At 49.4% G+C, this 14,321-nt stretch overlaps 1 protein-coding gene across 1 annotated transcript in view; it reads left to right on the top strand.

Moving 5' to 3' along the window:
• The window catches only part of SF3B2 (splicing factor 3b subunit 2), a 67,644-nt gene extending 53,686 nt beyond the window's left edge, over positions 1-13,958 (top strand). The window contains exons 15-21 of the mRNA XM_044269789.1: positions 3,457-3,564; positions 3,663-3,770; positions 3,898-4,040; positions 11,175-11,276; positions 11,400-11,499; positions 12,296-12,481; positions 13,815-13,958. Coding sequence (XP_044125724.1) covers positions 3,457-3,564; positions 3,663-3,770; positions 3,898-4,040; positions 11,175-11,276; positions 11,400-11,499; positions 12,296-12,481; positions 13,815-13,886 — 819 coding nt within the window. The 3' untranslated portion in view covers positions 13,887-13,958. The remainder of the gene's footprint in view (positions 1-3,456; positions 3,565-3,662; positions 3,771-3,897; positions 4,041-11,174; positions 11,277-11,399; positions 11,500-12,295; positions 12,482-13,814) is intronic.
• Positions 13,959-14,321: the final 363 nt, after the last annotated feature.

Genomic DNA, 14,321 nt, shown 5'->3' with positions numbered 1-14,321 from the left:
TTGTGCTGCAGTTGAACTTTGCCACGGCTCTAGATGCCTTAGCCTCTTTTACAGTGGGGCGTGGCAACAGCCGATACCCGCGGGTGCTGGTGCTCTGCATCTGTGGTGTATGGGTGCCGTCGGGGGATACAGTAGCTGTTTCCACATGGGCTCCTTATCTTTCGGTGCTGATCTGGTGCATGGCTGTGACATCCTCTGTCTTCTCAGAGGGGTTGCCTAGAAACACTTGTGTCAAGTCGAGGGTTCACTGACTCTGTAGTCCCCCTCAGCTGGGGGTTCTACCCTTATGCTAGCATTGCTGTTGCTCCTGTTCAGAGCCCTTCCGAGGTAAGTGTTTAAGTCTAACTCTACTTAACTGGGGCAGTATAGTGCCATGACTTCTACGGGATAGCCTCCCACCCCCCACCTTCCCCCTTCAGTTTTGCGCCGACTGGCAGGCGCTGGCTACTTCTGGGGGAGTGGTATTTGCGTTACCACTGCATGCTATTGTTCTTATTGCGCAGCTCCTTCGTCAGGTGGCGGATTCCGCTAGCGATACCATTGTGGCTCCTCTGGCGGAGTTTTGGCGCAGTCACTAAACGCCTGTTGCATCGGCATTTGCAAGAAGTGTTCCTTTGTGGCCTTCTATTTCAGAGTTCCGGCCCCGGCCCCGGCTGGTGGGTTGTGGCGCACTCCACATCTTTCCTTCTACGGGTGAATCCTTCCCACTGGTCCTGGGTGTGCTACTTGTTTCAGCATTACTTTCCTTAAGACATGACTAATGTCTAGGTCACGTCTGCCCTCTGGTGGTCATACTTTCCACCGCCTATTCCGTGGGTAGGCTACGAGACTTCCCACACCAGACGGAGCGGACTTGCTGTCACGTCTTGCCACGCTGATAGACGTTCCATTCCTGGACCGGAACACCCCTCTGTTTCTTCTTCCTCCTCGGACAGAATGGATACGGGCCTCTCCCTTCTGTATTCCTGGACTGCGGAAGGTGTTCGAGGCAATCTGTCTGCGTTGGGGTCGCCTGGACGTGACTGGTTGGCCTCAAGTCTGACTCAGAAGCTTCCCACCTTTCTCCCCTGAGCAGGAGGTCTGGAAGCTTGCGTCGTGGGCGCCCTGATATCCCTTTGTCAGGGGCTCTCCCTTCTTTACGTCCCCCCCCCCCCCTCCTCTCCTGCCCAGAGTTCTGCGGAAGATCAGGATGGAGGGTATTCAGACTATTCTAGTCACCCTAGGGATAAGCCGTCACACGTGGTATGCAGACCTCGTTCTCCTTCTAGGAGACGTTCCTGGTCACTGCCGCTCAGAGATCGGACTCTGCGAAAGAAGGCCATCTTCCATTAGTATTTCAGGTCTCTTCGTTCGCCGGCAGATGTCATACGCAAGCCTTCATCGTTAAGGACCTGGAGGTCCTTCCTGGGGTTGTGTGAAAGCTGAGATGTCCGCCACTTTTCTCTCCCCACGATCCTGTCCCTTCTACAATCAGGGTTGGACCTTCGTCTGGCCTTAGTTCTTGAAGTGTCAGGTGTCGGCGCTTCTATTCTTACCAGCGCCCTCTGGCCCCCCCTGGGGCTGGTAAGGACCTTTCTTCAGGGAGTGTCACATACGGTTCCTCTGTACGGTCTTCCTTTACCGTCTTGGGACCTGGATTTAGTCCTCTCAACGCTCCAGGTTTTTTCCTGGAGCCCTGGCGGGAGATTCACTCCTGTCCTGGAAAGTAGTTTTTTTCTGGTCGCTGTCACTTCCATTAGACTGTGTCTGAGTTGGCAGCGCTCTCTGCGGAGAACCCTTCCTGGTTATTCATAGGAACAAGGTGGTTCACCGGCCTGTCCCTTCCTTACTTCCAAAGGTGGTCTGACTTCCATTTTAACAAGAAACTTGTCCTTCCCTCACTGTGCCCATCTCTTTCACACCCTAAGGGAAAGGAGTTACACCATTTGGATGTTATCAGATATCTGGAGCTCTATTTAGTAGCCTCCGGTTCCTTCCACCGTCCGGACCCTCTCTTTGTCATTCCGGAGGGTTCTCGAAAGGGGTGGGCGGCCTCCATGGAGGGAATTGCATAGTATGGTCTGCAAGTGCTGAACCATACGCACCCGGAGCAGGCTTCCGCCCTTAGGTGTCAAGGCTCACTCCACTAGAGCGGTAGGCGCTTCTTGGGCTCGGAGGAATCGCGCTTCGGCTGCACAGTTGTGGAAGGCGGCTACTGGTCCCCCTTACACACACACAAATTTTGTTTACTAGGTGCATACGTATGCATCGGCGGACGCTGCTCTGGGCCGCGTGGTCTTACAGGCGGCAGTTTTCTTAGATGCCAGCAGGGTCGCTTGCTTCCATGGGTCTGTGGTTTTTCCCTCCCCGTGGACTGCTTTCGGACATCCCACTGTTCCTGTGTCCCCCAATGAATATGGGCGAGAAAAGGAGATTTTTGTATAATTTACCAGTAAAATCTTTTTCTCGCTCTTCATTGGGGGACACAGCACCCACCCAGTATTGTTGTTCGGTCACAGTTGTGACAGTTGCTGGTTTGAACCCCGTTGGGTCCTTCGGTATGGTTGGTGTTCCATGTTTTTTCTTGGTTGACTTGCTTCTCCTACTGCGTGTTCACAAACTGAAGCTCTCTCTCCAGACTGGACGTGGTATAGCTGGCAGGGGAGGAGCTAAGAGCTTTTACTAGTGTCAACGCCTCCTAGAGGACATGGCTATAACCACGGTTCCTGTGTCCCCCAATGAAGAGCGAGAAAGAGATTTTACTGGTAAGTTATACAAAAATCTCCTTTTTATCACTAGTGCATAATGCTATCTTTGGAGGAAAAGAGCACTGCATACCAACAAAACCTCATTCTAGCTGTAAAGCACAATGGAGGCAGCATCATGGTGGGGGGTTGATCTGTAGTGCTCCGTTTTCCTGCACTCCATCGAGGTCGCATGACATTTTCGATTGTTCTGGTTCCCTATCCTGATGACGACATGTCTATATCAGAGTTGTAACAAGGCTTGTAAGGCTCTGCCTTGTGGACACACCATCATCCATGGCTTTGCCTTTGAGGGTAGTGTTCTGTTCATTCTCCTGGACCCTGCCCTGTAGACATGTCGTCAGCAATGATGCTGTGTCTTAGGCCCCCTTCACACGGGTGTGGCGGGTGAGGGCCGGATACAATGCAGGTCCGTTCAGGGAAATTCGTGTGAGTAGGCGACCCATTTGAGGCTGGAAGAAACAGATGCAGGGGATGAGAAATTTGCAGCAAAACATTTTCTCTGCCAGTTGTTGCTCAGAAACTGTGGCACACTGCTGTGGAACCCAGGCCTAAAGATGCCATCTGTCGTAAAGAACAACGCATTAGCATTGTAAAATATATACATCATATCACAAATATATCAGCTATGTGGCCATGAATGTACTTAATCTGTGCATGGAATATTTAAATAGCGTTTACATTGTGTTACAGTCCTGACTTTCTATTATAGAACTCACATAAGGTGCCCCCACCTTGGCTTATTGCAATGCAGAGATATGGACCTCCCCCTTCATACCCCAACCTCAAAATTCCAGGGCTGAATTCTCCCATTCCTGAGGTAAGATTGTTAAACTATTTGATCTGATTTTTAACTTGTTTTAATGCATTTATCTCTTTTGCCATTACCTTAAACCTTTTCCCCCCACAATTTTAAAGGGCTGCTCATTTGGCTATCACGCTGGTGGATGGGGAAAGCCTCCTGTAGATGAAATGGGAAAACCCCTTTATGGAGATGTGTTTGGGACTAATGCATCCGATTTCCAGGTAATGATCCGAGTTCAGTGATATTCTTACTATCCTGACAATTCACTGTACACCTCCATGTTTTTATGTTCCTATACATGGCCTGTATGCACAAATAAATAGATTTTATGGTATTGTTACTTGATAGAGTAAGAATGAAGAAGAAGATATAGACAGAACCCCATGGGGAGAGCTAGAACTGTCCGATGATGAATCCTCCTCAGAGGAAGAGGAGGAAGAAAGTGACGAAGATAAACCAGATGAGACAGGCTTTATCACACCTGCTGACAGGTAAGCTGTTGCATCCCACACCGTTACAAGCACAGGCCTTACTCTTCCTCATTTTGATAGGTTTTGATTAGCTGATATACACTTAAAAGCTATGTACACCTTTGGGGCAATATTTTCTATTCCATTATACTCATTATGAGCTAAAAATCACTTTTCTCGCTAGTATCATTGGGGGACACAGACCGTGGGTATAGCTGCTTGCTGCCACTAGGAGGCGACACTAGGCTAAGAAGTGATAACTCCTCCCCCGCAGGCTATACCCCCTCCAGCCTGGAGAGAGCATATCAGTTTTTAGCTTAGTGTCGTAGGAGGCAGACCTCCCTGCTTTTGCAGGGCGGCTTACTTTTATTATTTTATCTTTTTCCTCTTTTAGGTTGGGGAAACAGTCGCCTAGCCACTCTGTCTACCCCGGGAGCAAGGCCGGTGTCGGAATCCCTCACCGCTCGCCCTCCCCAAGAAACGAAAGTGGACCAGGGCAGCCCAGCTCCCCTGCTTCCCGCCAGCCAAGGGGGTCATCTGAATCCGGCGAGACCCTCCGCCATTCCAGTCTCCTGCCACTTCGTGTGCCAGCGGCTGAAGAGGTGACCCTGCTGGTACTCTGAGAAAGGGTGAAGAGAAGAGGATGAAGATGGGGTGAGTAGTCCGTATTGGGTAAGTACCTCGGCCCTTCCCCTCCCCCTTCTCCCTTCCCCCCCGGTCACCTCATCATAAGATGGAGGACCTTTTTCCTCAGGTGGGCCATTCATGGTGAGGGCCCCACATTACCTCAGGCCCAATGTAGGTTTGGGCTTCTGTCCATACGGGGGGCCTGGGTTCTCCTCAGATTCTGGTCCAGTTGTACGGCCTGCGGGGTGAGCTCCCGCGGCCGATGTTCAGCCAGGGCACTTGCAGAGCGCCGCTCCGGTCACTCCACTCCCGGCCGGCTATTCGTTTGGCCGGCGCCAAAAATTTAGCCCCCGGCTCCTCTTCGGGCCTACCGGGATTCAGCCCGTGCAGTTGTTTTAGCGGCACGGGATGGGTTCCCGCAGCGAGAGTGGACACTCCCCCTCCAAATCAATGGGCAGACATCGGCGGTTGCTCTTCAGGCCCCGCTGTGGTAACCGGCCGGCAGTACCGCCCGGTCGGCTGTGCGCCGAACTTTATGTCCCGGCTTTTGCGGCTTACTAGGCCGCAACTTTCATTCCAGTTATGGAGGGGGCGGGTTCGTCCTTTTGGCGCGGATTCTCCCCGACTAGCTGTCGCTCCTCCCCCAGGTGCCCCGCTGAGCTCCGCATCTGGTCCTCTGAGCTGGGTTAACCCTTTGTGGCAAGTCGTTTGTTTGCAGCCGGCACTGCATTATCTGAGTGTCCCCTTTCTGCATGCCAATTACCTTTGATTAGGAAGTTAACCCTAACCCCTTCCTGCTGGCATGTCCACCCTGGTGGTGGGGTATGGGGCTGGGCCCATGTCCTATCTGGACAGGGCAGGATTGCTCACAGTTTCCCAATCCGCCCTCCGGGGCTGTTTAGTTGAGAATGCACACATGAAGAATTCCCAGACCACCTTCTGGGTCGTCTGGTGTATAGGCCACCACAGGTGAAATCCAGGGGAGCACATCTGAGGGATTCCCAATCCGCCATACGGGCCGTTTGGTTGATAATGCTCCACCTGCACAAATACAGGGGAGCACATCTGAAGGATTCCCAATCCGCCCGCTGAGGCCGTTTGGTTGATAATGCTCCACCTGCACAAATGCAGGGGAGCACATCTGCAGGATTCCCAATCCGCCCGTTGGGCTGTTTGGTTGATATTACTCCACCTGCACACATACAGGGGAGCACATCTGGAGGATTCCCAATCCGCCTGCTGGGGCCGTTTGGTTGATAATACTCCACCTACAAAAATACAGGGGAGCGCATCTGAAGGATTCCCAATCTGCCCTACGGGGTCGTTTGGTTGATTAATGCTCCACCTGCACAAATCCAGGGGAGCACATCTGAGGATTCCCAATCCGCCCGCTGAGGCCGTTGGTTGATAATACTCCACCTGCACGGATCCGAGGGAGCACATCTGAAGGATTCCCAATCCGCCCTACGGGGCCGTTTGGTTGATAATGCTCCACCTGCACGGATCCGGGGGGAACACAGATGCAGGATTCCCAATCCGCCCTACGGGGCCGTTTGGTTGATAATGCTCCACCTGCACAAGCCAGGGGAACACAGCTGCTGGATTCCCAATCCACCCTCTGGGTCATTTGGTTGTTAATCCACATGCGCAATCCAATGGAGGACCTCTGGCAGTTCCCAATCCACCCTCCTGGATTGTGGGTCGATTGAGTACCGCCCACACAATCCTGTGAGCGGTCAGGTAGGGATGCCGATTCCACCTCCTGGGTGTTTTGATGGTTATATCACCGCTGTCACAGCCTGCAACTGCCATGGCTGGATGCTAAGAGGTAGAGCTGCGCACGAGCAGGACATTCCTCCTCGGTCTCCTCCGCACCTCCATCCTTCCTCATTAGGGTGATATTCAGAACCCTCCCTTCTGACAGGGGTTGGTTCTGAGGGAACAGTTCTGCGGACTCTGATATGAACCTTCTAGACTGCATCCATGCTACCGGCAGTACTGATTGTCTGCATTGCCCCTTCCTTAGGCGGCATTTGCTTGCTACTGGATACAGTACTTACCCTTTGTATTCCCTCCTTCCACAGGTGGACTGACGGCACTTGCACTGGTCAGTGCCAGCCATTTGCGTCTCCCCTTTCGGTTGTTGATGGATTGCTGTTCCACTGGGTACAGTACTGGCGTTATGCATTAGCCTCTCTTATAGGAGGCGTTATGGCTTTATCGCGGGTGGCAATGTTTGCTGTAAGTATTACCACCTTGCTTAGGTGGAGGAATTCTCTACCCACCGGGAACGGGACTATTCGTATGCATTATCCTCTTCGATAGGGGTGTAATTCTCTGCCATAGGGGTCAATTCCTACTGGGTGCATTACCCCCTGCCATAGGTTAGGTACTGGCGCTAACCTCAGGATACAGTACTCCCTATATATTTTTCTCCCCTTCATGGGTGGAGTGGTTGCACTTCCATTGAGGGTAGTGCTTACAGTACGCGTTACCCCCTCCAGGGAGGGGGTTATTACACTACCGTTGGATGCGGTTCTGTTTATCTCCCTACCTTCCTTCCTTGACGGAGGGTTGCGCTACCACTGAATACTATTCAACAGTCGTGGCATTACCCCCTTCTACATCTAACGGGAAATCACTGAGCATCTATGCATGCTTTAATTCAACTAAGCCTCCGCACTAGATGCCGTGGCTTCCTTCACGGGTGGGCCGCGGCAACAGTCGTTGCCATTGGTGCCTGGTACTCTTCATCTAGAGGTATATGGATACTGGGACTGCTCCCATACTGTATCCTCCCGTCTCTTCTGGTACTGGTGGTTGGCGCAGATAGGTAGTTCCTTGTTCTCTTAAGGGAGTCGCTCAGCAGCTCTTCAGGTGCCCTAGATTCCCATCCCTATGGGCCTCCACCGTTCAGGTCGGTCAGAACTTGGTCCTCTACAGCGTGTGGGTGCACGCCATTATACAAATGTTGGGATTACGACCCAGCGAGCCCAAGGTTGCACTGACTCTGTATTCTGGGCCACCACTCTTCCTCATTAGGTGAGGGTGTTTTGCTGGCATTCTGCATTGACTACTACAGCGTGTTCTCTAAGTCAGGATGGCCGAGTGGTCTAATGTGCCAGACTCAAGAGTTAATCTCTTCCGTGTATGGGTGTTCGGGTCTCCAAATGGAGGCGTGGGTTCAGATCCCACTTCTGACACAAAAAAAAAAAAAAAAAAAAAAAAAAAAAAAGCAAGGGTAGTTCTCACAAGGGCCGGAGATCGAACTCATGGCAGTGGGTCAGCCCCCTCAGATAGGGGTTCTACCCTGACACTGCTTCGGCGGTTGCTCTGGTTTTGCCCCCTTTTTAGATGGAATGCCTCAGAATGGCTCTGGTTGACTGAGTTAGCTTGGTTCCATGCTACTTCTGGGTGTCCTTAGGCCTCTCCCTCAGTTTTACGCTGGGAGGAGCAGGCGGTAGCTATTACTGTACAAAGGGTATTTGCATCTCCACTACATGCTAGGGTTCCTACTGAACATTCCTATTGCACAGTTCCTTCGTCAGACGGCGGTTTCTTCCGACTCTGGGATTGGTATCCTGTACGGTGTGGCATCCTCCTCAGCTGGAGTGTGGCCTTTGCGTTACTCTGGCAGCTTCCTTTGTATGGGCTCCTCCTCAAGGGTGTATTTCATTACCAAGAGATCTGTACAGTGCCAGTCCCTGATGGCAATGGGCTTGCCCTGACCTCTCAATGGTCTTCATTACTGTTAACTGTCCGTTGCTCTGACTACTATTGTTCTTGCGTCGTCAACTCGGGTTTTGCATTGGCGTCAGTGCCATAGCTATCAGCACCTTACTTGGGCGCGCTCGACTGGGTAGCTTAGTCCCTGTGGCACTCGTCTACCACTACGGTGATACTGTCCGTCAGATATGTTTACTTAGTCCCTGTGGCACTCGTCTACCACTACAGTGATTCCTTCCTTCAGTTATGGTTACTTCTGTGTCACATCAAGCGATGGTGGTCATTCCTTTCACTGCTCCTTCCGGGGGTGGACTACGGTCCCCCCAAGCCAGGCTGAGCGGGTGACTGTCACACCTTGTCACCACTGGTAGGGATTTCGTTCCTTGAACGGAACACCCCTATTTTTCTTTCCTGTCCTTCCTCTAGCTGGACTGCTGACCACCTTTTCCCTTCGGTCTCCTCGACCGGTGGCAATGGGTTGTATAGCTATGGAATCCGGGATCTATTTTTTTCCACGGAGAGTATTCTCTTATCTTGGTCTCTGCCCGGAAGTCAATATATGTCAATTATGGTTTTTTTTCCATTACCGGTTTCTTTTAACCAGAGGAGGATCCTGCGAACCTGGATTTTGGTTCCGCTCCCACAGTTGTGGTCTACGACCGGCTTCGCCCCGACGATCGGTAGATCGCTGGGGGCGTTTCAGGAACAAACAAGCCCCCCCCTCTGGGACTTCTTCTTCTTCTTTTTGTACGTCCATTTGTCCTTTGTCATTTGCATCAGGCAGTGCTCCGCCAGAATTTTCTTTCTGGCGGAAGGTCACCGCTTTTCGGGTCTTCTCGGACATGGTTTTTCTCTTCTTTCTCCCTCGTATTTTAAGGGCGGGCTCTCCATCAGCCATCTATTTTGGCCTCGGAGATTTGCTGGTCCATATCTGGCGCGTTGGCGCGTTCCGCTGTATGGGTTTTCTGCCTGATTTTCTTGGAGGTCCTTGTCATAGCTGGCGTCTTCCAACGGGATGCTTTTTTTCCTGGGATGTCTGCCTGTCGGTTGCTTCCTAGCGGAGTGATGGCCTGGCTGTCCAGCGGTCGTCATTTCTCGGGTTCATCTACTCCAGACATCGCTTCTAGAGGGCAGCGTCTTGGTCTTCCGGCAAGTTCACCGAGTTTTTCGGGGGTCTTTTCTAGCCATCATCTGTTGCTGCTCCAGGCAGCAAGATCTTGCAGGCGGCAGCGGATGCCGCATCCTCGAGGGCGTTTTTTCTCCAGGGGCGTGTGATTTTTTTCCCTCCCCGTGGACTGCTTTAGGACGTCCCACGGTCTGTGTCCCCCAATGATACTAGCGAGAAAACGAGATTTTTGTGAACTCACCTGTAAAATCTCTTTCTCGCGTAGTTCATTGGGGGACACAGCTCCCACCCAGTGTTCTGTTTGCCGCACATATTGGCGGTTGGTGGGCCAGTATGGTCCTCAGTTCTGGTGCATTCCGACTGATGTTTGTCAGTTGTGGGTTGTGTACTGTATTTTCATTATTGATTTTTTTCTCCTACTCCTATTGCTTGGGCACAAACTGATATGCTCTCTCCAGGCTGGAGGGGGTATAGCCTGCGGGGGAGGAGTTATCACTTCTTAGCCTAGTGTCGCCTCCTAGTGGCAGCAAGCAGCTATACCCACGGTCTGTGTCCCCCAATGAACTACGCGAGAAAGAGATTTTACAGGTGAGTTCACAAAAATCTCGTTTTTCAATAGGTCTATTAACAATATGGAATCCTTTTTTGTGTACATAACTGAGATGCTCTAGTAGCGACCTGTGTATTTACTGTCTGTTCCGTCATCTGGGGAGCAGATGGACTCCTTATCTCTGCTCTCTGACATTATAAACACTCAATAAAGCTCAATCCTTATCTTGCTGATAAGAATGTGGCTTAAATAAGTGTTTGTGACCTCTTAGTATTTTAGAGATGAAGGTTATTAGATGACCGAAAGTAAAAGTACCAGGCACACAGTTAGAAAAATAGTTAACCCTTTGTGAAAGAATGGCTCAATATTTTTAATAAAGGCCAATTGAAAATATGATTTTAGCACAAAAATTTGTAAAATGCAGTCATAAACAAAAACTGCCGCCAAAGGTGTACATGGCCTCTAAGCTATTTACACCTCAATTGTGGCATAAAAAGATGCAAATTATTGTGCATGCAGTTACACCATATTTGCACCAAAATTTTGTGACTTTGAGCTTCTCGTCGCATTTTTTTAAAGTAGCAAGCAACGGGATGGGGCTTAGTGGGAGGGACCGCCAGCTTTACTATAACTTTCGTCAGAAACTAGCATAAATTACAGCTCAAGTCATAGATATGACAGCTCATATCATGGATATGAGTTTTTGGTGCACAGAGTGCCAGAGGTGCACCTAACTTATCAGCCGCTTAATAAATTAGGCACCAGGGGATCAAACTAATTTATGGGAACGACAATCTCTCACAATTGTATTGGAAAAGTGGCAATATTGGTCTACAATCATCTAAAAACAATGAATGAACTATAAGACAGAGCACTATAATAAAAGGATCTAGAATCATACAAAGCTTTGAGATTATAGTGGTTATCTCAACTGGACAGCCCCTTCTGTAAAGCAAAATCTGCTTGTTTACCTTAGGACTAGTATCTGAAATCCTAGCTGTTGTTAAGGACGGCTTGCAAGTCTTATTATACAGCCGCCTTTTCTACTCCTGCACCACTTCTTCTAAATTTGCTCATCTGTTTGTGTAGCTTTGTGTGTCTAATACGTTTTGTTGTGCTATTGCAGTGGGCTTATTACTCCTGGAGGATTTTCTTCAGTCCCAGCCGGTATGGAGACTCCAGAACTTATTGAGTTGCGAAAAAAGAAGAATGAGGAGGCCATGGATGGGTAAGAGAACCTTCAGGTTTTTTTCCAGACTAATGCGATACATAGTTTTAATATTGATTTGCATCAATATAATTATTCTCTGCCTGTTTGATTATGCTGACTGTTTATTCTGTGTTCCACCAGTACGGAGACACCATTGCTCTACACTGTCCTGCCAGAAAAGAGGACGGCGACCGTCGGTGGAGCTATAATGGGATCCACGCACATCTATGAGATTTCATCAGTGAGTAAATTGGTGCCAGTGACTGTTATGGAAAGTGAAATCTATAGACAAACACTAGGCTTACTGGTTTGTGGCTAGGGTTAGCTGTAACAGTGTGGAATTTTATTGGTTGCTATAAGTGGATGTCCCATATGATATAAATCTGTGTGAGCGACATCAGTGTTACATTTTGTCAAGACTCAAATATTCAGGCGTATGTTTACTATATAAACAAAAAGACAGGGCGCACCATAGGGTGAAAACGTATGGGAAAAGTGAAATGGACTACAAAATTGGATGGTTGTGCAACTGATAGGCACAACACTATTGAAGACGTGTTGGGCATAAAATCAATCCCCAATGGACAGGTAGGTATGCAGACACGGATGCAGGTCTCCTCAGATGCGTGTGCCTGGGCCCTCACGGAGGATCTATGCAAACCAGAATTAAGAATCTTCAGAAATATTTATTGCAAACTCACTACGCGTTTCGGGGACCACTTCCCCTTCATCAGGTGAATAATGTTGCATAACGTTATGCAACATTATTCACCTGATTTTGGGTTAGGGGAGGTGACAGAATCCCTTTAAAAAGTCCTAAATTATGGTGCACACCATATTTGTACTATAATTTGCAACTTTTTCAGCTTCTCACTTGGGGTGGGTAGACCCGACCCTATCACAGCCTACTGGATTTGCTATAACTAGTGCCAGAAACTGCAGTCTTGCTTGCTGGAAGTTTTGTTACACCAGACATATTTGCTTTATTAGGTAACAGGTTAACTGATTACATTTTGTTATTTTTTATCTTTTCACAGGCCTTGTCTCGGAGGGGTGCACCTACAGAACCACAAGGTGTGGAGGTGGCTTTAGCACCTGAAGAGCTTGAGTTGGACCCATCAGCAATGACACAGAAGTATGAGGAAAGAGTCCGGGAAGCACAGGAACAAGTACAAAAAGAGGACTTTAGCGACATGGTGGCCGAACATGCAGCCAAGCAGAAAGTATGTTTCCACTGTATAAAATCTTCATTAACATGCGTTATTAGTTGTCTTCTAGTCAAGTGTCCGTATTATCCTTGCCATGCTCTGAACATTATCAATATTCGGACCCATTCACTTGGATGCGGACCTATTCACTTCAGGGGGGCTGCAAAAGATGCGGACAGCACTCCGTGTGCTGTCTGCATCCGTACTTCCTTTCTGCGGCCCACCAATTGCAGAAAAGAATAGCCATTTCTAGCACAGGATTGCCCGTCCGCAAAATGCGGAACGCACAAGAGCCGGTATCTGTGTTTTGCGGGGTACAAAACACATCTGGCCATCTGAATGGGCCCTTACTCTAAAATATTGGGGGTTGGGCTGCAGCAAACTATTTTAGCAATCAAGTATTCTACTGATTATTTTTGCGAGTTAATCGAGTAGTCTAATAAGAAAAAATGAATTAATAGACTGTTTTCCTTTATAAAAATTAAAATTAGTCAGACCCCCTGCCATCAGTCCCCAACACCCTTCATTTCCCCCCTGTGGGATCAGTCCAAGTGTATCAGTGCCTTCAGCTCCGTTCCTCCCCAGTGCCTTCAGCTCCGTTCCTCCCCAGTGCCTTCAGCTCCGTTCCTCCCCAGTGCCTTCAGCTCCGTTCCTCCCCAGTGCCTTCAGCTCCGTTCCTCCCCAGTGCCTTCAGCTCCGTTCCTCCCCAGTGCCTTCAGCTCCGTTCCTCCCCAGTGCCTTCAGCTCCGTTCCTCCCCAGTGCCTTCAGCTCCGTTCCTCCCCAGTGCCTTCAGCTCCGTTCCTCCCCAGTGCCTTCAGCTCCGTTCCTCCCCAGTGCCTTCAGCTCCGTTCCTCCCCAGTGCCTTCAGCTCCGTTCCTCCCCAGTGCCTTCAGCTCCGTTCCTCCCCAGTGCCTTCAGCTCCGTTCCTCCCCAGTGCCTTCAGCTCCGTTCCTCCCCAGTGCCTTCAGCTCCGTTCCTCCCCAGTGCCTTCAGCTCCGTTCCTCCCCAGTGCCTTCAGCTCCGTTCCTCCCCAGTGCCTTCAGCTCCGTGTGCACGTAAGGCCCTGGCAGCGTGGTCCAGACCGGGGGCCACAGAGGCTAACTTTTATTTCTTGACATTCATAATACAGGGTTTTGATCTGCCATAGTTGAAGTCAGAAAGGGAGAAATTTGACAAATGCTTCACAAGCTTTTGTTTTTGTCCTTCTCAGGACTCACATTGCATGACTATAGTTAAAATGGAATAGGTTTGTCTTTGTCCCCTTATCTATTGTACTATAAATATTCCTAATTTTGCTCTTATTGTACTAATATAGTATTTATTTCTTTTTGTATTTTTTTAATGCAGCAAAAAAAGAGGAAGGGACAGCCGCAAGACTCCCGTGCAGGAGGCAAAAAATACAAGGAGTTTAAGTTCTGAGCACCCTTTATTTTTTTTCTTTATTCCTTGTCATTTACGTGTATTTGTAATAAAATCTGTTAAGTTGTCTTATTTTTTGGCTCTTGCTCATATGTTAATATAGGCCAAAGTGTGAAGGAAAAATATTTTGACAGTTTGTTCCTCACTACACCTTTGGACTAAAGGACCTGTGCTACAGGAGATGTGCTGTATGGCAGAAAAAGAACGGAGAAAAGGGATTTCTGGTCATCCTCTGACATCAAGAAATAATATATTGCTGGGGTCTGGTTTGACTAAGTACCGATAATATATTGTATTCCTCAATCATCATGGGTAAGCAATGCCCAATTTTCCCGGCGCCTCCCCAACGACACTCAAAAGGTGGGTGTCCCCGCCCCCTGGACAGGAAACAACACGAAAGTTGAAGTTTAAAAGGCCTCCTCTCCTTACCCTAAG

This window comes from Bufo gargarizans, chromosome 10 (assembly GCF_014858855.1).
Source record: "Bufo gargarizans isolate SCDJY-AF-19 chromosome 10, ASM1485885v1, whole genome shotgun sequence".
In the NCBI taxonomy this organism is placed as follows: domain Eukaryota; kingdom Metazoa; phylum Chordata; class Amphibia; order Anura; family Bufonidae; genus Bufo; species Bufo gargarizans.
This window is presented reverse-complemented; position numbering and strand designations above follow the sequence as displayed.